Source organism: Neoarius graeffei, chromosome 7 (assembly GCF_027579695.1).
Source record: "Neoarius graeffei isolate fNeoGra1 chromosome 7, fNeoGra1.pri, whole genome shotgun sequence".
Taxonomy (NCBI): Eukaryota; Metazoa; Chordata; class Actinopteri; order Siluriformes; family Ariidae; genus Neoarius; species Neoarius graeffei.
In genome coordinates this window covers 96,502,017-96,524,678 of record NC_083575.1, presented here as the reverse complement: position 1 = coordinate 96,524,678, position 22,662 = coordinate 96,502,017, and the positions used below count along the sequence as shown (strand labels likewise).

The following is a 22,662-nucleotide window of genomic DNA, read 5'->3' as shown; positions in this document are numbered from 1 at the left end:
CTCATAACCGATCAGCCGACACACGAAGCCCCGATGAAATCGGGAAGGTGTGCGCTGGGCTTAAAGGGCACATCTTGGGTATATTTAGGAGCAAGATCAATATAATTCTCCTAGTTTATATTAAACTTTGGTCAAATATCTGTCACATTCTGCATTTTGTGCAATTTTTTTACCTTGCGCAATACCAGAAAAATTCAGTTGAAATCAAGCCATTTGAGGCAAATTGGTCTGCCTCTGAAAAAACTTGGCATTTGGATTTCCCAGCAAACACTGATTTTCGTGACATTGCGTGCGGGACGCCTCCTTCTGAATTCCATGGTTGGTTTGTTTATGAGAAAACGACCTGGTGGTTTTCTGCAAATTTCTTCAACGTTATCATGTAAATATTAAAATGGTTAATAGATGTATCGTAGGAGGGTGTAGCAACACTGATCATGATGGGATTAGTACTCATTGTTTTTCAAAAGACCGGACAATGAGAGAGAAATGGGAGCGCTTCGTGTGAGGCACCCGGAAAAACTGGCAACATGCAACAGACCACAGCATCATATGCGGGGCTCACTTCACAAGGCCTGATGACTTTGAGAACTACTGGTATTTGCAGTGGGAAATGGGCTTCAAGAAGCAACTTGATCTGAAAAAAGACGCAGTTCCATCTGTCAGAATGCCCAAAGCAACACCGTCTCCATGTGTGTCAGCGTCACCAAAGGAGCCAGCCGTGTTCGTCTCCCCTGACAGAAGGCGAAGTGCCGCATCCACTGAGGCCCTCGAAGCCGAGGACCAAGCAGAGCCGAGAAAAAGACCAAGAAAATCAGCAATTCACAAGTTGACTGTTGCCAGGGTAAGAAATAAGAGAGACTCTACTCTAAATTAGGTGTTCCTGTGTTTGTGTGGTACACGGATAATGTTATTTATTGACACACAAAAGTAAACAACACGAAAGCGCTGGGTGATAATACACTTACTTCACACGTATCAAGGGATATGCGTGTCAGGGCTTGAGATCTTGGGACCTGTCAAACACATTAAATGTATATGAGCCATTCCACCGAATCGGTGCCATTTCCATCCCTAGAAAATTATATGTATAAATGCACATAAAAACGTACTTTAAAATACATTTCCTTATTACGCAGAATGTCCTGCACATTGATCTGATTTCAAATTTAAGATATATAATTGTAAGGATTAATAAAAACTACCTAAAACACTGAAAAATAGCATGTGTTACAAAATATTATGATTAAAATCCTTCAGAAACAGTATTTCTTTTGCACTGTTGTGTGACTCCATATCCTATCCATGGTTTAAATATATTTTTTTCATAAGAAATCCACAATATCTTAGTTAAAATACACATTTATTCGTGTCCCTGGGTTTTCACTCAGTCCTGTTACCCAAACATATTACCCTATCTGACAAATTTGGAATATTCCATAAATCACATGCTCAACAGGAAGTTACATCAGTTGTGTTTTCTGAAGGCCATGGGAAGACCAAAAGTTAGTTCTCTCATTTACTTTTCTGTATATTTGATGATTTTTTTTTAACTTTGACTGATAAGGTCAATGTCAACATACTGTCCTGTTACTTAAATTATTTCTTAGATGATATTTGTTTATTTTAAAAATACAGATTTTTGGTAAATCACTAGAATGTGCTAAGTGTGGTCATGCTATTAGCGATGACGCCATATGGCTTAATTCCATGTATTAGCTAATCCTAGGCTAAAAACTCAGTCCTGTTACTTTCAGAGTTTTGGTAACAGGACTGAAAAAAATGCAGCCATCTTTGACTTCCAAACCTTGTAACGTAGCCTGAGGTTGACCAATACACATTTTGAATAGTTAAATATGTGTGTTATTATAATCAGTGTTGAAAAGATATAACAAATTAAGTTTAATTTGGGAGTGGTAGAACAAGCAAATGGCACCCATTCGGTGGAATGTCCCATATACAACCCTGCTTAGCCGATTCCATGTGCGTAGTTTATGAAATCTTTCTCCTACAGTAGCCAGTACTCTTCTAAATAAAGAAATATATAAATACATAATAGTAATTAGAAAAAATATGATTCTGACATCTCATTATATTCTTCATCCAAAGGTGAAGTAACATTCCAAATTCCATATTTCAATGCAAAATCGCTAGCTGCTAAACTTGGTCTACACAGACTGTGCACTGAACCCATGCAGGGTCTCGCAGCCTGCTGGCGGATCCGCACGTGACGTCATGAATCTGGATCAATCTGGCTCCAGACTCCCTTGGGATTTTTCCAGATGTGTTTTGTTATTTTATTTTTTTCTGCTGTAGACAGATGGCCTTGTGCAAAATTACCCTTCTGGATGAGTGTGTAAAGGGCAGGGATGGAAATTAACTTTTTCAACCACACAATTCACAATAAATTAAAAATCTACCAGCCACTCAACATTTTTACCAGCCATTTCATATTCAGCTGTTATATACATTATAAGGCGGCATGGTGGTGTAGTGGTTAGCACTGTCGCCTCACAGCAAGAAGATCTGGGTTCGAGCCCCATAGCCGGTGAGGGCCTTTCTGTGTGGAGTTTGCATGTTCTCCCCGTGTCCGCGTGGGTTTCCTCCGGGTGCTCCGGTTTCCCCCACAGTCCAAAGACATGCAGGTTAGGTTAACTGGTGACTCTAAATTGAGCGTAGGTGTGAATGTGAGTGTGAATGGTTGTCTGTGTCTATGTGTCAGCCCTGTGATGACCTGGCGACTTGTCCAGGGTGAACCCCGCCTTTCGCCCGTAGTCAGCTGGGATAGGCTCCAGCTTGCCTGCGACCCTGTAGAACAGGATAAAGCGGCTACAGATAATGAGATGAGATGTACATTATAATGCCTAGAAATGTTAATATTTTCCAATCCATACTTTGTTACAGAGCTGATTATTCAGTTATTGTGTTAAAAATACATGACATTAGGGTAGCCTAAAAATGTCTTTGTGGTCATTTTGGTCATCTTTTTGGTCTTTTTGGCCATGTCAAGGGTTATTTACAAGGTAAATAAAGGCAATAAAGAAAAAGTGATTCAAAATGATGGTTAGAAATCTATAGCATTATCTTCCAGCAACTACAGGAGTCATCCTGCTTCAACTTATTTGTTCAGTTGAGCACTGGAAACACACAAAGGAAGTGAAGATTGCATCATTAGGTGGTTATCTACCTGCAACTATAGAATGTATTCCATTAGCCTATTCCAACTGCATTCAACTGCTCTAGACTCGTACAAAGAAAACAAAAATTGTATCATATCATCCAAGTTGCTTTATAGAAAAGCCTGCTCCCCAGCCCCTAGTCCTTACTACAGTACTACAGAACAATTATCCATCAACCTCAATGACCCAGTTGCAAATGTTTCACTCTAACTGCCTATGAAAAACAATATACAGGGATCTACCATGTTAAGTCATGTTTATTAAAGTTAAGATTTTAAGTATTTAAAATTTTAAGCCTCAAGGAAAATATGAATACTGACAAAACATACCATGTTCAAGCATGCTGACTAAATTAAAGGTGACAGTAACAAAAACAAACCATAACAAAACCAAACTATAGACATAGACAGTCAATCCTCATCAGAATCAGATTCTGAGGAATCAGAGGAGGAACAATCTTGAGGGCTCCTCCTCCCCTCCATGAAGTCTGGTTGTCGACTGCGGGTACTGGCCTGATGCCACAGTTGGACAGCAGGGTTGGGGTCAAAGTCATCTATGTATGGGCTTGAGAGCTGGACGACCAGTAGGTCGCAGAGACTAGATGTTGTAAGTCGGGACCTCCAGTCAGTCTTGGCCAGCTTCATCTTACTGAACCCTCTTTCACAGTCTGCTGTCGATGCTGGTAGAGTGAGAATGAGATCAATCAAGCTCAGCATGTCAGGACACCAGTGTTTCAAAGTTCTGTTGATCTCTGGCCAGGTCTTGTGCCAAAACTCTCCTGTCTCATAGAGGTGTGTCTTCAGCACAGTCCACTGGTCAGGGATATGGTCAACGGCAATCCCGGAGGATGTGAGGACATCTTGGAAGTGACGCATCAATACCTCCACTTCAGATTCACCAAATTCTGGAGAAACAGATAGAATAGACATATAGAATACTGATACTTTGTACTAAGTGATATGCTTTCAAGAATCTCTAAATAAATTATATTTTGTAATTCTCTCCATACCTTCAGAATTCTCTGCATCGGGCCAACTCTTTAGATTAACCAACTTAGTAGCCTGGAGGATGCTCATGCTCATATCAGAAAATCTTGTTTGGAGAGTCTGGCAGAGCTTGTCCAGTAGCAATGACTTTGCCCTCATGACACGGTTTACAGTGTTGTCATCACTCTCGTGCTGGTCCACGTGAGCCTTCACCTTGGGGCCAGACCTGTGGCACAGAGGTCATATTAGGCAAGATATTTAGTAAATACATAACAACAAATAGACACATTTTCAGTTATTTCTTGGATGTTATCCTACTTACCTGGTTTTATATTTTGTGAGTATAGTCTGGGTGGTGGCCAGGCAGTTGTGGACGTCAGCTACTGTGACATCTGATGTTTGAACTGTCTTGGAGAGGCTACTGAGTTGAGTCAGGCAATCATGCATGAAGTTGCAGAACATGAGAGCTACTGGGTCCCACCAGGTTTTTAAGTAGCCACACGTTTTGTTCTGTTGTGTTGCTTTTACACCTCCCACATTGGATAACTTAACCTATGCACAAAATTAAGTCAAGCAGGAGTTTTAGTTTTAGTTCACTGAGCTTTGGAAAAAAAAGTAGTTATAGTCATTACATTTCACTGGGACTATGCATCACAGATACCTGGTCTATTTTTTTTTTTTTAAATCTGCTCTACAGTCTAATTTACCCTACCTCCTCTAGGTGACTTGTTACTCCATTGTAGCCTCTAAGGTACTGATCCACAGCCCTGAGGAGGTGGGAAACCCACCTGGTGCCACCAACCCTGGTGGGTATGAGGGGTGTCTGGCCCATCATTGAGAAGCAGCGCTTAAGGTTGGCCCTATTTTGTGCACTTTTACAATAAAATTTATTGAGGCCTGACAAATTATCTTCAAGTTGTCTGGCCAAAGCACACTTCTGGACTGCGTCCTTGAAAGCTAGCTCTAGACGATGGGCCATACAGTGCATCCCAAGGACATGTTTATTGGTCTCCCTCAACCTGGCTACAACTCCCTTGTGTGCCCCTGTCATTACAGAGGCTCCATCAGTACAACAGGCCACCAACTTTGTCTGCCACTCCTCACTGACCCTCTGCATCATAGCATCTATGGCTTGGCCTATACCCTCTCCATCCGCCTTCTCCACATCCTGGATGCCAGCAAAGTGGACCTCCACCTTTGCTCCATTACAGAACTGTGTATACACAATCTCCTGCTCCAGGACAGCCAAGTCTGTTGACCCATCTGACAAGACTGACAGAAATTTGGCCTCTGCCACATTGGACTGTAGGGTCACCCTCTCTACTGCAGCTATGTGTCTAATAAACACTCTGGCTTGCTTTCTGTTGATATAGGTGTTGCCTATGTTTACGCCCTTTTTCTTGTCTAACCTAGAAACACAATGAAAAGAAATAATGGATGAGACAATTTGCTACAGATGCTAGTGAATATCTTACATTGTTATCCAGAATAATGTAGCCTAAACAACAAACAACAAATCATAATCAACAAATAATAATATATTGGAAAACTTGGCAACTTGGTGTATGAGTATTGAAAACAAATATACTTACTATCATGACTATAGCACCCAAAATATGTCCAACATGCTTTCTGTATTTAACCATTTATGAGAGAGAAAGCATTAGGACCTTCATATTGACTAGGAATCAACTTGGAAAAAATTTAAACATAATTTTTCTCTTTGCACACTGAATGTTTTCTGGCTCTGCCTCTCAGATGTGTATAATTCTGGTATTGCCTTCTCTGTAAAATGTCTGCGACCAGGCAACTCATATTTGGGATTGAGTGTGTTTAGTAATTTTTGGAAGCCTGGTTTTTCCACTATACTAATTGGGATCATGTCTTCGGCAATGATGTTAGTGATTGCATCCGTTATAGCACTCCATCTCTGACTCGTTTTCTCATATGGGGTGGCTTTGGAGAACGAGGCTGCTATGGTCATTTGTTTAGCTCGTGGGCAAGTAGAATTAATTTTCTATATTTCTGCATAAATATGACCTAAAACATCATCAGATTTTCACACAAGTCCTAAAAGTAGATAAAGAGAACCCAGTTAAACAAATGAGACAAAAATATTATACTTGGTCATTTATTTATTGAGGAAAATGATCCAATATTACATATCTGTGAGTGGCAAAAGTATGTGAACCCCTAGGATTAGCAGTTAATTTGAAGGTGAAATTAGAGTCAGGTGTTTTCAATCAATGGGATGACAATCAGGTGTGAGTGGGCACCCTGTTTTATTTAAAGAACAGGGATCTATCAAAGTCTGATCTTCACAACACATGTTTGTGGAAGTGTATCATGGCACGAACAAAGGAGATTTCTGAGGACCTCAGAAAAAGCATTGTTGATGCCCATCAGGCTGGAAAAGGTTACAAAACCATCTCTAAAGAGTTTGGACTCCACCAATCCACAGTCAGACAGATTGTGTACAAATGGAGGAAATTCAAGATCATTGTTACCCTCCCCAGGAGTGGTCGACCAACAAAGATCACTCCAAGAGCAAGGCGTGTAATAGTCGGCGAGGTCACAAAGGACCCCAGGTTAACTTCTAAGCAACTGAAGGCCTCTCTCACATTGGCTAATGTTAATGTTCATGAGTCCACCATCAGGAGAACACTGAACAACAATGGTGTGCATGGCAGGGTTGCAAGGAGAAAGGCACTGCTCTCCAAAAACAACATTGCTGCTCGTCTGCAGTTTGCCAAAGATCACGTGGACAAGCCAGAAGGCTATTGGAAAAATGTTTTGTGGATGGATGAGACCAAAATAGAACTTTTTGGTTTAAATGAGAAGCGTTATGTTTGGAGAAAGGAAAACACTGCATTCCAGCATAAGAACCTTATCCCATCTGTGAAACATGGTGGTGGTAGTATCATGGTTTGGGCCCGTTTTGCTGCATCTGGGCCAGGACGGCTTGCCATCATTGATGGAACAATGAATTCTGAATTATACCAGTGAATTCTAAAGGAAAATGTCGTCAGGACATCTGTCCATGAACTGAATCTCAAGAGAAGGTGGGTCATGCAGCAAGACAACGACCCTAAGAACACAAGTTGTTCTACCAAAGAATGGTTAAAGAAGAATAAAATTAATGTTTTGGAATGGCCAAGTCAAAGTCCTGACCTTAATCCAATGGAAATGTTGTGGAAGGACCTGAAGCGAGCAGTTCATGTGAGGAAACCCACCAACATCCCAGAGTTGAAAAGCTGTTCTGTACGGAGGAATGGGCTAAAATTCCTCCAAGCTGGTGTGCAGGACTGATCAACAGTTACCAGAAACGTTTACAGGCATGAAAACGGGTCAGGGGTGAAAAAGGTGAGAAGGGTGTGCGAGTGGTGATGTGGCCTCTGGTGTTGTTTATTTTGTTTGGGGGATCCTCTCTCAGAATAAATATTATAGCCTCCTTACTAAGTATACTGTATTGACATTTGCACAAGGACATACAGTACAAATACAAATTCAAATACATGTAGTTATAGTGAAATTATGCCCTGGAAAAAAAATGTGAATAATAGAACGAAGAAAGTGGAGAACACACAAGGAATAGTGATCATTTTTTTCCTGTTATTTGCCTGGACCACCAGTGTCTCCATGGCCCGCTTTCACTGAGTTGCCACATGTTTCAGCCTTGCCCGCTTCTCTCCTTCAGCAGTCAGTTTCTTGGCCTGCTGAGCACTGCAAGTTGCTTGAGAGCCATACTTGCTCTGCTGCTTTTCCTCCTTGTTCACCCTCTGCTGGTGTTTGTATGTGGCTGCTGCAGAGTTCATGTTCTTGCACAATGTTCTGTCCACTTCCCCAAACTTCACATCCTCCCTTCTAAAGAGCTGCATAGCTGTCTTCCCCCGGACATCAACATGTACTTGACCGTCTGTATTGCATTAAATGTTTCCACATTCATGTTGCCACTCCTTTGATCAATTACATCATTCATCAGACTAAATGAGGACTCAACTCTAGGTCCATGAAAGATGGAGAGGCAACACTTAACCAGTGCACCCAGGGAGGGGTACTTGTCTGGTTTGTCGAAGACATGACCCCACCACTCCATGATGCTCTCTCCCTCCTTAAAGCTGGGGATGGTCAGGTCAACACTGAACCACACAAGTTCCCTCTGGATATCCTGGTCTGCTGACAAGAGGTGCCCCAGCATACCACTCAGCCTGCCAAGATATGGAAGTACCTGCAGCTTTCAGTTCTTTTTAAATCAAGGCTGAATACTTTCTTCTTTGCTGCTGTCTTTTATTAAATCAAATTTGAGACTTTTAATTTGATTTCTTTCAGCACGGACAGCACTACAAAATGGCGTCTCCACTATACAGTGCCCTATATAGTGAGTAGCGAGCAATTTCGGACACAGGGATTGTCAAAAGACGCGCGTGCCCTCTTTAATTAAGCCGGAAGTTTTGTTTGTTTTGATAGCAATCAGGAAAGTTTGAAAAAAGTAGGAAATTCAGTCCGATGACTCAAACCAGCTTCCAGCTTCTGGTGGTCTGGTCTGCACTCTGACTCATGTGTGCACGCTCTGGCCAGCAGGAGAAGAGGCACAAAATGACGCTGCTTGCCCTTCGCAGCGAGATGTACTCGTCGCTATGGCGTCAATATCAAAGCAGGAGGAGGAGGCGCAAACCGGCACGAACTGTCTATGGGTGTGAAGTGACCTCCTTGCCCTTTGGGTCAATATCAAACCACCCCCCCCCCAATTTTTTTTCTCATCGGATCTACACGATTCACGTAGGTCACCCATTTTGGTTTCAAGACGGCGAATTTCGCTGAAAGGTGAGGGATTTTCATGTATGCGTTTAGTTGCAGTTATTGCTGCACAAGGGGGTCACACCAGATACTGAAAGCAAAGGTTCACATACTTTTGCCACTCACAGATATGTAATATTGGATCATTTTCCTCAATAAATAAATGACCAAGTATAATATTTTTGTCTCATTTGTTTAACTGGGTTCTCTTTATCTACTTTTAGGACTTGTGTGAAAATCTGATGATGTTTTAGGTCATATTTATGCAGAAATATAGAAAATTCTAAAGGGTTCACAAACTTTCAAGCACCACTGTACTTGAGTACTATCAATCAGCTGCGTGAAGTCACGTTGTCATCACTCAATGACAACTAAACATTATTAGCTAAGCGAGCGTTAAGGCTACATGCTTACTCTGAGTTAATACTATCATTGATTACACGAACCTATTGTACGACTTTGTTTACCTGACACAGTGGTGGGTACATTAACAAAATTTCCCTGCCAGTACACATATTTACCTGCATTTGGCGGGTGGTTAATTTCCATCTCTGGTAAAGGGACATACTTTCATATAAAAAAAACCACGAAATTGGTCCAGGATATGCATCTTGGGTAAATTCAGGAGCAAGATCAATGTAATTCTCCTAGTTTATATTAAACTTTGGTCAAATATCTGTCACATTCTGCATTTTGTGCAATTTTTTTACCTTGCACAATACCAGAAAAATTCAGTTGAAATCAAGCCATTTGAGGCGAATTGGCCCGCCTCTGAAAAAACTTGGCATTTGGATTTCCCGGCAAACACTGATTTTTTGTGGCGTCGCGTGTGGGACGCCTCCCTTTGAATCCTACATCAGCGCTGGTTTGTTTATGAGAAAACGACCTGGTGGTTTTCTGCAAATTTCTTCAACGTTATCGTGTAATTATTAAAATGGTTAACAGATGTATTGTAGGAGGGTGTAGCAACACCAATCTTGATGGGATTAGTACTCATCGTTTCCCAAAAGACCGGACAATGAGAGAGAAATGGGAGCGCTTGGTCTACACAGGCTGTGCACTGAAACTGTGCAAAGCTCGCGCAGCCTGCTGGCGCTTCCGCAGGTGACGTCACGAACAGTGATGGGAATAACGGCGTTAGAAATAAACGGCGTTACTAACAGTGTTACTTTTTTTAGTAACGAGTAATCTAACTAATTACTTTTTACATCGTTATAACGCTGTTCCTGTTACTTACAATAAAATACTATGCGTTACTTTATTAAAGCTGTTCTCATCTGGCACGCTGCTCATTCAGCCTTTCTTTACTCTGCTTTCGTGTGGGGCGGGGAGACACGAGACAACGGCACAGTAAGCCAATCAGAGTAGATTTGGACAACATACGTAGGTAGGCCACGCCTACTGCACTACGCACTCTTTCAATCAGAAGACACAGCGATGGCGAGCGGTCAGCCCAGCACTGCGCTTTCACATTGGAAATACAGCCAGGACTTTTCATTACTTGAAATAAAAGGCAAAAATGTTTACGTGCAATGCACATTATGTTGAGGAACAAAGTGTTTGTCCTCGCCAGTGGCCAGTAATTAGTAACATAATTTTAATAACTACAAAAATATATTACATTTGTTGGATGTCTTATCTCACATTGTCCCACAAGAATATTAATATAGTGTAGATAACGTTACTAATTGGTTCTGTTAAGTGTCCATTTCAGTCATTAAACACATTTAACATTCACTTTTATTATGATTACACTAATTGAATTTGATTTTTTTTTGAGGGGGAACAAAATGTAACGGAATAATTACTTTCCCTGGTAATTAGTTACTTTTATGACAAAGTAACTCCGTTACTAACTCAGTTACTTTTTGGGAAAAGTAACTAGTAACTATAACTAATTACTTTTTGAAAGTAACGTGCCCAACACTGGTCACGAATCTGGCTCCAGACTCCCTTGGGATTTTTCCAGACGAGTTTTGTTATTTTTTCTGCTGTAGACAGATGGCTTTGTGCAAAATTACCCTTCTGGATGAGTGTGTAAAGGGACATTCTTTCATATAAAAAAAACCCCGAAATTGGTCCAGGATATGCACTTTAAGGCTTGTGCACGAGGGTCGTTGTGATAATTTCGCGCACCGCGGCTTTAATGTAAACGCGGATCCGTGCCGCTGGGTGTCGCTCGCGAGCCTCCGCCGCTCAGCGCGCGCTTAAAGGAGACGCAACAAAGCCAAGCCTGGGTCCGAGTCGGCCGGTTCTCGCCTCCAGCGCGGTTCACTATCGCTTTAAGAGCAGCTAATCGCGTCTCTAAACGATGTTTTTTACAGAGTTGGAACCGAGTTTCTCAAATTAACTAGAGATGTGGGAGCGCGCGCGCGGTTCGGGCTGAGAGATGGCGGTGAGGAGACTCCGGGCCTTTAGCCAGCCGCGGGCTAACACTCGGTTACTCCGCCTTCAGGAGCGCAGGGCCGCTCGGATTGATTAAAACCGCGAACCCGAGTGCTGCTGGATTCCGGGGCGGATGATGGAGGTGCAGAGTGTTGAGAAAAAACAGAAGCGGGGGGAGGAAGAGGAGGCCGCGGTCACATCCCCGGACTCGAGTGTGACCCGCACGCCGCGCAGGGCGCTCCGGGGCCGGGGGGCGACTCGAGAGAACTCCGCCGCTCCATCCCCGGATACCAACGGAACCCCGAGCGCGGCGGGATCCGGACGGGTTCTGCGAGACCGCTCCATGAGATCTGTTCCCGTGTGGAGGAGGAGAGACCTCGGCGTGGAGCGGGATGAAGATGAGGAGGAGGATGAAGATGAGGAGGAGGAGGAACAGGAGGAAGTTCGCCGCCGGAGGAGGAGCGCGGGTCCGCGGCGCAGGAGGAACACAGAGGCGGCCAGAGACACCAGAGCTCAGTACGGGGGCATGGGGCTCACTCACATCCAGCATCCTGTCGACCTCTCTCTCTCTCCCTCTCTGTGTGTGTGTGTTTCCTGTCATTCCCAGTAGAGATGTTGCTGCTGCTGCTTCTCTCCTGGAAGTTCTCTTAAAGGGCAGTGGGCTGGGAAACAAGAACCACCCTGACCTCACATCACTCATCCATTCATTCATCCATCCATTCACTCATCCATTCATTCATCCATCCATTCATTCACTCATCCATTCATTCCCCCTCACTGGGGTTAAACCAGTATCTCACTGGGCTGCGACTAGTTGGAGACACAACAATTGCAATAAAATATGCGAATTAGCGACATTTTATTTATTTTTATTTTTTTTATTTTACCAACTTTATTGGACTGTTACAAAATAAACATTAAAAAAATAAACATTAAAAAAAATAAACATCATAAAGTAAGTCAGCCCAAAGGGGAGAACGTGAACGGGCGACCCATGCAAGGCGTTTCCCTGAAGGTATAAAAGAGAAAAATCATACAATTAAAATTAGACTAAATTGATCTGTGTCAGTCACGGTGCACAGACCAAGTACATGAAAAGTCCGTATTATAGGTGGCGGTCAGTAATTCAAAGTACAGCTCTAACAGGGATGATTTGAAAACAGAGAGGCTACGGAATTTATCTGGGGAGAAATATTTACATCCATAGTTCCATGGTTTAACAATCCTATTGAAGAACGAGGCCTGATAAGTTGAAGTTCTGCAGTGTGCAGGTTTTAAGATTAATTTCGGGTTTTGGGCCCTAGACCGGTCATGAGTTACAAAAGACACGTAGAGGTTTGTGTTCAAATCTGTTTGGCCATTAATGCATTTTCACTTGGAATCACTCTGAATTGATATTCGCCGCGATTGTTGCGTCTCCGACTAGTCGCAGGCAGGGAAGCCTCACGGAAACTGACTCGAGAAGGGTTTGCGATGGCTTAGCGACACATTTGCAGCCATTTTGAGAGAAATTTTGTCGCACGAATTTTTCGAACACGTTCAAAATTTCAGCGACAAAGGAGCGACTCGTGCGAGGAACTTGAGAAGCCCTGCGAATGTTTCAAGACACTTTTTTGAAACTCTCTCGCAAATGACGTTCGCAAGCTGTCGCAGCCCAGTGAGATACTCACTTTAGATCAGTGTGTAGAGGAGTATTCGGACGAGATTAGTTTCCTAGACCAGCGTTTCTCAACCTTTTTTCAGTCACAGCACCCTTCAGAAGTATGCAAATTCTCAAGGCGTTCCCATATAAAATATACACAGTCACGCTGACCCCGACTGTGACGTGGGAAAGGGGTCCGTGAGACAAATTTTGTTGATGCATGAGGCGGCGATGATCTTTATTAGTGTAACTATGGTTTTTTGGAATTTTAATTCATTTTATTTATTTCAATATTTAGAATATATAATTTTTTGACAGCACCCCTAACGAAGCCAGACGTGGCACCCCGATTGAGAAAGGCTGTCCTAGACGTCGGTGTGTGTGTGTGATGTTCCCAAAACATGTCTGGATGCTTGTGTGTTTCTCGTAAACAAACAGAGGTGTTTACACACTCGTCGTTGTGTCTACATTACATTACAGTACATTTAGCTGTAGACGGCCTTCTCCGGAGCAGTTGGGGGTTCGGTGCTTTTGCTCAAGGACACTTCAGGCATTCCTGCTGGTCTGGGGAATTGAACCGGCAACCTTTTGGTCTCAAAGCTGCTTCTCAGACCGTTAGGCTGTATAATCTAAACTAAAGTGTAAGCTGTAATAATTTTGTTTAAAAAGAGAGTTTTACAAGTTATTTCAGTTGCGCACCAGTTCAGTGAGCACACGTTCATATAAATAAGACCAGGCGTTCGATGAGGAGGACTCGAGAGCCGTACACGTATAAAGTGATTCGCTTGTCGGATTTGTAGCTGGCCGTGAGGTGACTCTGGATTCCAGGCTGTGGTTAGATGGTGTCATCGGTCAGTCAGCGGTATCCTTTACTCCCATCTGTAGTCACCGCAGAGTTGAGATTAGTTTAACTCTGTACCCGCCCACGCATCATCGTGACCGATCGGTAAAGTTCACTGATGGGCTTTTCCTGTGTGCACACCCCTTTAGTGTGTGTCTCCAGTCCCCGAAGCACTGCAGTGGCTGAGCTGCATTACCGGAAGGTTTAGCGCATGCTGTGCTTAGGAGGTGCTCTTTTACTCTAGTCATATGCGAGTTTTGTTGCCTTTTATAGAGTTTTGTGGGCATCGCTAAACGTGAATCAGCCCTGCTGTGGTAATTTGCAGCTGATTATCAGTGTATGCATGTGACTATGAAGAACATGGGTGTTTTTATTTGTTTATTTATTTGTCTGGGAGGCATTTTTAGTTTGGATTGGCCTCAAAAATATTTACACAGAGCTTTAGTAAAAGACTGATAATGAGCCCAAGTGAACAAAAAGTTTGTACGTAACACATACAGCCAGATCCTCATCACAAACTGCTCTGATTGTTTTTTTTTATGATTATAATAAACTATTTTCAGTGTATTGATCATGTATATACATGGAGGCTGTATGCGTAAGTGTAGCTCCTCTGATACGACCTCACGAGTGTTTTAGACAGATCTGACTGTAAAGGAGCAGGAAATGAAGATCTGTGAAAATAATTTCCAGGACTGTCACCGTGTCTCATTTTTTTTATTCTGCTCAGGTGTGAAGTTAATCCTCCACCTGTGTGCTTTCTCTGTTGTCTCTCAGGTGTGGAGAGAGTAAGGACACCGCAGGCACTCGAGGTAACTCTGGAGGAAAATGAGTGCATGATTTAACTTTGTTTATCCTGATTAAAATGTCAGTATGCCGATTCTTCTCATTTCTCCTCTCTGTTCCCCCGGGAGCAGCTGGAAGCAGACGAGCGCAGAGCCGCAGCAGAACGCCGTCGTCTCGGGGACCCCGGGGTTCAGCACGGGTCGTGTGTAAGAGCGAACCGGAGACGGAGCCCACCTGCGGTATGAGGAGGGTCATGTGACTGTGTATTGGCACGCCTCTACGCCATCCATCCATCAGAGTGTGGACTAGAGGGGTGCCAATACTTTGTGCAGTGCAGCAGAAGGGCTACAGTGTTTAAATATTGAGTGTAAATGTGTTTACAAATAATTGTCATTTCTGATTTATCTCATTCCTGCAGCGGAAGAAAATAAAACAGCTGAGAAGATAAGGTACAGCCTTCTACTGATCAAGAATGAAACCTCTCTCTCTCTGTGTGTCTCCCCTTCTCTCCCTCCATCCATCACTCCCTCCATCTACCTGTCTGTTGCTGTTTGCTTCTCCCTCCATCTGTCTCTCTCCCTCTTGCTGTTTCTGTCTCTCTCCCTCTGTTTCTCCCTCTTGCTGTTTCTGTCTCTCTCCCTCTGTTTCTCTCTCTCTTGCTGTCTGTTTCCCCTCTTGCTCGCAATCTGTTTCCCCTCTCTTGCTGTCTCTCTCTCTCTGTTTCCCCTCTCTTGCACTCTCGCGCTCTCTCTCCCCTCTCTTGCTGTGTGTGTCTCTCTCGCTCTCTGTCTGTCTCTCTCTTTATTGCTGTTTGCTTGTCTCTCTCTCTCTCTCTCTCGCTCTGTCTGTCTCTCTCTATTGCAGTTTGCTTGTCTCTCTCTCGCTCTGTCTGTCTCTCTCTATTGCGGTTTGCTTGTCTCTCTCTCGCTCTGTCTGTCTCTCTCTATTGCGGTTTGCTTGTCTCTCTCTCGCTCTGTCTGTCTCTCTCTATTGCTGTTTGCTTGTCTCTCTCTCTCTCTCGCTCTCTGTCTCTCTCTATTGCTGTTTGCTTGTCTCTCTCTCTCTCGCTCTGTCTGTCTCTCTTTATTGCTGTTTGCTTGTCTCTCTCTTGCTCTGTCTGTCTCTCTATTGCTGTTTGCTTGTCTCTCTCTCTCTCTCTCTCGCTCTGTCTGTCTCTCTATTGCTGTTTGCTTGTCTCTCTCTCTCTCTCTCTCTCTCTCTGTCTCTCTCTATTGCTGTTTGCTTGTCTCTCTCTCTCTCGCTCTGTCTGTCTCTCTTTATTGCTGTTTGCTTGTCTCTCTCTCGCTCTGTCTGTCTCTCTATTGCTGTTTGCTTGTCTCTCTCTCTCGCTCTCTGTCTGTGTCTCTCTATTGCTGTTTGCTTGTCTCTCTCTCTCGCTCTCTGTCTGTCTCTCTCTATTGCTGTTTGCTTGTCTCTCTCTCTCTCGCTCTGTCTGTCTCTCTCTATTGCTGTTTGCTTGTCTCTCTCGCTCTCTCTCTCGCTCTGTCTGTCTCTCTCTATTGCTGTTTGCTTGTCTCTCTCTCTCGCTCTCTGTCTGTCTCTCTCTATTGCTGTTTGCTTGTCTCTCTCTCGCTCTGTCTGTCTCTCTCTATTGCTGTTTGCTTGTCTCTCTCTCTCTCGCTCTCTGTCTGTCTCTCTCTATTGCTGTTTGCTTGTCTCTCTCTCTCTCGCTCTCTGTCTGTCTCTCTCTATTGCTGTTTGCTTGTCTCTCTCTCGCTCTCTCTCTCGCTCTGTCTGTCTCTCTCTTGCTGTTTGCTTGTCTCTCTCTCTCTCTCTCTCTCTCTCTCTCTCTCTCTCGCTCTCTGTCTGTCTCTCTCTATTGCTGTTTGCTTGTCTCTCTCTCGCTCTGTCTGTCTCTATTGCCGTTTGCTTGTCTCTCTCTCTCTCTCTCTCTCTCTCTCTCTCTCTCTCTCGCTCTCTGTCTGTCTCTCTCTATTGCTGTTTGCTTGTCTCTCTCTCTCGCTCTGTCTGTCTCTCTCTTTATTGCTGTTTGCTTGTCTCTCTCTCTCTCGCTCTGTCTGTCTCTCTCTTTATTGCTGTTTGCTTGTCTCTCTCTCTCTCGCTCTGTCTGTCTCTCTCTATTGCTGTTTGCTTGTCTCTCTCTCTCTCGCTGTCTGTCTGTCTCTCTCTATTGCTGTTTGCTTGTCTCTCTCTCTCGCTCTGTCTGTCTCTCTCTTTATTGCTGTTTGCTTGTCTCTCTCTCTCTCGCTCTGTCTGTCTCTCTCTTTATTGCTGTTTGCTTGTCTCTCTCTCTCTCGCTCTGTCTGTCTCTCTCTTTATTGCTGTTTGCTTGTCTCTCTCTCTCTCTCTCTCCCCCCTTCCATCTGTCTGTTGCTCGTGCTCTGTCTCTCTCTCTCCACTGATACTGTCAGTATTTCTAAAATACCAGAGCATTTTAAGAGCTGTCAATCAAACATGCTAATTAGAATTAGACCACACCCATGTAGTCAGATCAGCTCTGCTTTGTGTTTAATCCGACACTCGGGTTTATTATGATTGAAAGATAAACCTGCTGAGGAATTTCAGAGCAGATGCTGAACTCCTGAGATCCTCTTCAGATAGAGTGAGTTCCTCCTGTTTGTTTTCCCTCAGCACTGAGAAGAAGAGTGAGGTAAAGGAGGATGAGGTGCTGCTGGGGGAGGAGGAGCCTCCCTTCACTGACGACCTGAAGGACCAATCGTATGAGCCTCAGGCCCAGAGGTACATCACTGCGCGCGCACATACACATCAGGCGACGCTAATAACACTAATAATATTAAAGTGCTGATGTGGCTGTTTAGTGAGAAGGTGATTAACAAAGTGATCGCGTGTGATAATATTCATGCAGCTGATCATCGACGCTGTCGGTTCTGTTTTTCAGTGAGGATGATGATGATGGTGTCAGTAGTGATGAAGACGTGCCCTTTAAGGACGACCTTAACGACCAGAGCTACGACCCCAAATCTGGGAGGTGTGTGTATGATAACGAAGTCTTTATTGTGAAAATAAATAAATAAATAATGCATCTTTGGCGTGCTTTGCGCAGGGACGGTCAGAAGCCGAGACGCAGAGCTCCTCCGCGGCCGAGAGAGAAGAAGGAGAAAGCAGCCGGAGGGGAGAAAGAGAAGGACAAAGAGACTGAGGTGAAGATGGAGGGAGTGGAGGTGACGGACGTGAAGCAGGAGGTTGGAGAGGGAGCGGAGCCGCCCAGGAAGTGAGGCACATTTTAGTGACTTACAGAACATGATGTGTTTTGACATGGCTAGTGTCTCAGTCAAATCCACACTCACCAGTCGTCATGGAGACGTTAAACATCTCCTCCATGCATCTTAGCCCCGCCTCCAAATTCTGAACAGTGCTTGCTGAACTGAAACGCTGTCATGTGCGAGGGTTTCTCTGCCTGTGCCACGCAGCCCTATTCCCTAATATTCTTGAATAGCCACTGGGCGGCACGGTGGTGTAGTGGTTAGCGCTGTCGCCTCACAGCAAGAAGGTCCGGGTTCGAGCCCCGGGGCCGGCGAGGGCCTTTCTGTGTGGAGTTTGCATGTTCTCCCCGTGTCTGCGTGGGTTTCCTCCGGGTGCTCCGGTTTCCCCCACAGTCCAAAGACATGCAGGTTAGGTTATCACGGGACGGCCTTGGGCTGAGGTGGCCTTGAGCGAGGCACCAAATTCCCAACTGCTCCCCGGGCGCTGTTAGCATGGCTGCCCACTGCTCCAAGTGTGTGTGTGTGTGTGTGTGTTTTCACTTCTTCAGATGGGTTAAATGCAGAGAGGAATTTCACAAGCATGTGATGAATAAAGTTCTTGTTCTTCTTAAAGACCACGCCCACTGATGCATGCTCACATCAGCCGCCAATCGGCTCTCTGTTAAACATACATCATGGTAAACAACGCAGTGTGGCTCATATGTCCACAACATTCCTCTGCATGTAGCTCGCAGTAGCATTGTTCTACCACAGAGGGCGACATTACAGCCAGACAAAATCCTGGAGCTTGAAGGAAACGCGACCAAAACGATTCTGTGGTTCTGTAAACGAGTGAAGGTGAACATACGGCTTCGTACGATCGGGTCAGGGAACGTGATGTAATAAATCAGTCTGTGTGTGTGTGTGTGATTCCATCTGTGTGATCCTGTGGCTCTGATCCTGTAGGAGAGGACGACGAAGAAAAGATGACAAAAGCCCACGTCTTCCTAAGAGAAGGTAAAATATCAGACGAGAAGAACGTAATCGCTGACCGAGTGACTGACCTGATGAACTGAAACGTGTGTGTGTGTGTGTGTGTGTGTAGGAAGAAGCCCCCGGTGCAGTATGTGCGCTGTGAGATGGAGGGATGTGGAACGGTTCTCGCTCATCCACGCTACCTGCAGGTGTGTGTCAGAGAACCGAGACACTTCTATACAACATTTTACAAAAGATTAACTCTCCTCTATCTATCTGTCTGTCTGTCTGTCCCCTCTCTCTCTCACACAGCATCACATTAAATATCAGCACTTGATGAAGAAGAAGTATGTGTGTCCCCACCCGTCCTGCGGCCGTCTGTTCCGCCTTCAGAAACAGCTACTGCGTCACGCCAAACACCACACAGGTACCGGACTACCAACGGAAACGTCTCTTAACACTAACTTCACATCTCTTTATATTCAGTCTCTGATAAGTCAGGATGGGGTTATTAGCTTGATCACTAGCTAAGGGGCGGGGCACATTTTACTGCTTAGCATTACTGTAGACGCGCGCAGTGTGTTAATCACTGTTCTTAGTGATGGAATAAGTTACCTGGTTAAATGACTGTTCATACAGCACTTTGTGTAATGATCATGACCTCCTTATAAATGGTTCTTGGATAAAACCCACAGCATGTAGACCGTGGAAGTGCAAGATAGATAGAGATGTATTACACGCACACGATGGTGTGGATTGGCCTTAAGGGTTAAAGAGAAATAACTAAAGCAGCCCAGTGTGTGTAAGTGCTAAACAGGAAGTGAAGTGATGCAGAGCATGCAGATTTACCATTTTCTGAAGTGTGTGTGTGTGTGTGTGTAGATCAGAGGGACTACATCTGTGAGTTCTGCGCACGTGCGTTTAAGAGCTCACACAACCTCGCTGTGCACCGCATGATACACACTGGAGAAAAACCACTGCAGTGAGTAACACACACACACACACCTTCAGGTTTATTGCGCGAGATGCTCTTGTGTATAGCTCGAGTTCACATCACCTTTAGGATCACACTAAAACACACAGGTTTCCTATTCTAATAAATGTGAATATTAATGAGTGTGTAATGAATATTAATGAGTGTTTAGTGTTAATCTGAGAGAGTACGAGTCCTGTATAAACTGTATACGATTCACCAATGAATCTCAAATGATTCCTGCCCGAATCTGTACGAATCGTGTCACAAACGAGTCAAATGAACTGTTCGTGAATGTGTTGAATTGGAGATGAGGTTCATATGAAGATCACACTTTATTGATCCCCAGGGGAAATTAATTGAATATTAATCAAACAAATTAAGTGAATCGTGACTGGTGGATGAATTGGATGACGTTTGTTACACACTGCGAGAGAAATACCGCTGACTGAATGCGGAGACGTCGTGCCGCGTGAGCAGTGTCTCGACCCTGTGTACAGATCAGAATCCTGATGTTAAACGGACGGTCACGTCTCCATCACCAGCGTGGTGTCGCTTAGTAACAACGTTACCATGACGTAGGCTTGATTAAAATATTGAACAGTATTGATATCGTGATATTGGGAGTGATGTTGCTGCCATTTCACTGCGAACATGTTTATCATCTGAGCATGTTTTTTTGAGATGGTCTTGACCACAGAACCAGAATCCAGGGGTGGAGCTAAACCTGATCTAACTCCTCCTCCTGTAAATCAAACCCCGTAACCCATGAGTCCCTCTTCAGAATGGAACGAGTGACTTGAAGTTGCACCCTGGACTTGTAGTTCAACTCTTCCTGTGTAGGAGGAGCTGGATCAGGTATAACTCCACCCCCTGGGGTTTTGGTTCTCCAGAAAGGACCGTCTCACGTCCAACATCTCTGATCTTCATGCGCAAAGTGTTTTTAAACGAAATCTGCGGCACTTCAACACACACACACACGGAGGGTGTAAAACTGATGTGCAGTTTACCCGTGTCCCTCTGTCTGTGCTGCAGGTGTGAGATCTGCGGCTTCACCTGTCGTCAGAAAGCGTCTCTGAACTGGCACATGAAGAAGCACGACGCGGACGCCTCCTACCAGTTCTCCTGCGCCATCTGCGGCAAGAAGTTCGAGAAGAAGGACAGCGTGGTGGCTCACAAGGCCAAGAGCCACCCAGAGGTCCTGATCGCTGAGGCTCTCGCTGCCAACGCTGGTGCCCTCGTCACCACGGCAACACCCACCACCACTCACCTGACCCCGGTGGGTGTCGGCCCCGTCATGCTGCTGGACCAGGAGCAGTCGCTGCACACCATGCAGGTGCCTGTGACTCTCGCACTGCCCTCTACAGGCGAGGCCAAGAGTGAAACGGAAGTTGGCGGAGCCTCTGTGTCGCACCCGTCTACTACTTCCAATCAGACGCTGCGTTTTGTCTCCGCCCCTGCATCCCAGCAACAGCTGTCCGTTCAGGCTTCCCCACAGATCGTTCACATGACCTTCACCACTCTTTCACACCCTCCTCAGCAGCTCCCCCTGCTCTCCGTCACGCATCAGCTGCCCCCCAGCACTAGCTCCACCCCCTCCGTCTCACTCATCCCACAGATCACTTCTGTGGCTTTCACCACCGATCCTGCACCTCCTCCGTCATCCTCCTCTTCTCCTCAGGCTGAGAGGAAAGAAGGCGGGGCACTATGGGAAGGTGGGACTGGGAATGTGGGTGGGGTTTGGGAAGCGGGTGGGGCCGGCGAAGCACAGATTGTGACGGACAGTGCAGACGGAACGATCCAACACAGACTGCTGTAGGGAAGGAACGAATCGCAGGGGAAAGACTAGGACGCACGTCACGTCGTGTCAGAATTATACCACGGAGATTCCCTTCATCCACTCTGAGATGGGAAAGAGTGGTTTCTATGGCAACCCACAGACCGGACACGTGGATACACTGAGCGTACGATAGCTAGCAGTTACATGAGGCGTGTCTTAACATCTGTCCTGAGTTCTTTCTTTTTAAAAGATGGTAAATGCTACTGGCTAAAAATATAAACTACCTAAAATTTAATGATTGGACGACGGGACCCTCACTGCCTGTAACTGTTGATGTGTAATTCCGACACGCCCTGAATGTGCTGTAGCTCCTCCTCCTCAGCGAACATCCGACCAATTTAAACTCTACAGGACTTAAAATCTATTGTGTGTATTCAGACTAAATTTTTCAGGTTTGTAGACGTGTGTCAATTTTGTCTTGTGTGGGTTATTTTTTTTTTTTTTGTAGATAATTTTAGTCTTCAACCTTTTTTTTTTTTTTTTTTTTTCTTTCATGTGTCTGTTTCAGTTTTATGCGTTTAATTCTAGAATACTTAAGTTTTTATTCATTCTTCCTGTAATATTTTTTTTTTTTACATAAATCTCTGAACACTGCATATGATAACGGGCCACTAATAGAATTGTAATAGACATGCGCTGGTTCTCTCTTTAATCGTACACCATATTGGGGTGGGGAGGGGGGTATTTATTAAAGTGACAGGTCTCTCTTTAACTCATTTAAAGGACCAGTTTGTTAAAGCACTAGCTTTTCATCGCTCCACTGAAAAAGGAAACGTTTAGCAGTGGATAAATAAACCACAGCGTCATAGGAGGAAATCTAACCACCACTCTTGACCCTTAGTTCCTGTAGTTTAAAAAGTTTTTCCACGATACTAATCTTTTCCTCCTTAATTAGACAATTACAGAAATGAGCTGTGAACAGTAATGAAGGTCACGCAGTGATCAACCGGTTTAGATTTGAAGTTTGTTTTATGCGATTATAGCAAAACAAAAATAAAACCAGGATAGATTTGAACAGAGTCCATGTTTTATAAATGTCTTATTAACCATGTACAATAAACATGTCTACACTCCTC

General features: G+C 44.4%; 2 protein-coding genes across 2 annotated transcripts; one reads left to right on the top strand and one right to left on the bottom strand.

The window, feature by feature from the left end:
- Positions 1 to 3,520: 3,520 nt before the first annotated feature.
- On the bottom strand, positions 3,521 to 5,610 carry LOC132889782 (zinc finger protein 862-like). The gene is made up of 4 exons (XM_060926601.1): positions 4,875 to 5,610; positions 4,485 to 4,714; positions 4,186 to 4,388; positions 3,521 to 4,080 (listed from the first exon to the last, which is right to left on the bottom strand). Exons 1-4 carry the CDS (start codon positions 5,280 to 5,282, stop codon positions 3,587 to 3,589), a joined length of 1,335 nt encoding a protein of 444 aa, XP_060782584.1. The 5' UTR covers positions 5,283 to 5,610; the 3' UTR covers positions 3,521 to 3,586.
- Positions 5,611 to 11,150: 5,540 nt separating this feature from the next.
- Positions 11,151 to 22,662, top strand: zfp91 (ZFP91 zinc finger protein, atypical E3 ubiquitin ligase). The gene is made up of 12 exons (XM_060926600.1): positions 11,151 to 11,860; positions 14,605 to 14,639; positions 14,745 to 14,852; positions 15,032 to 15,062; positions 17,227 to 17,334; positions 17,495 to 17,584; positions 17,660 to 17,827; positions 18,765 to 18,815; positions 18,904 to 18,982; positions 19,086 to 19,200; positions 19,656 to 19,755; positions 20,782 to 22,662. Exons 1-12 carry the CDS (start codon positions 11,478 to 11,480, stop codon positions 21,563 to 21,565), a joined length of 2,052 nt encoding a protein of 683 aa, XP_060782583.1. The 5' UTR covers positions 11,151 to 11,477; the 3' UTR covers positions 21,566 to 22,662.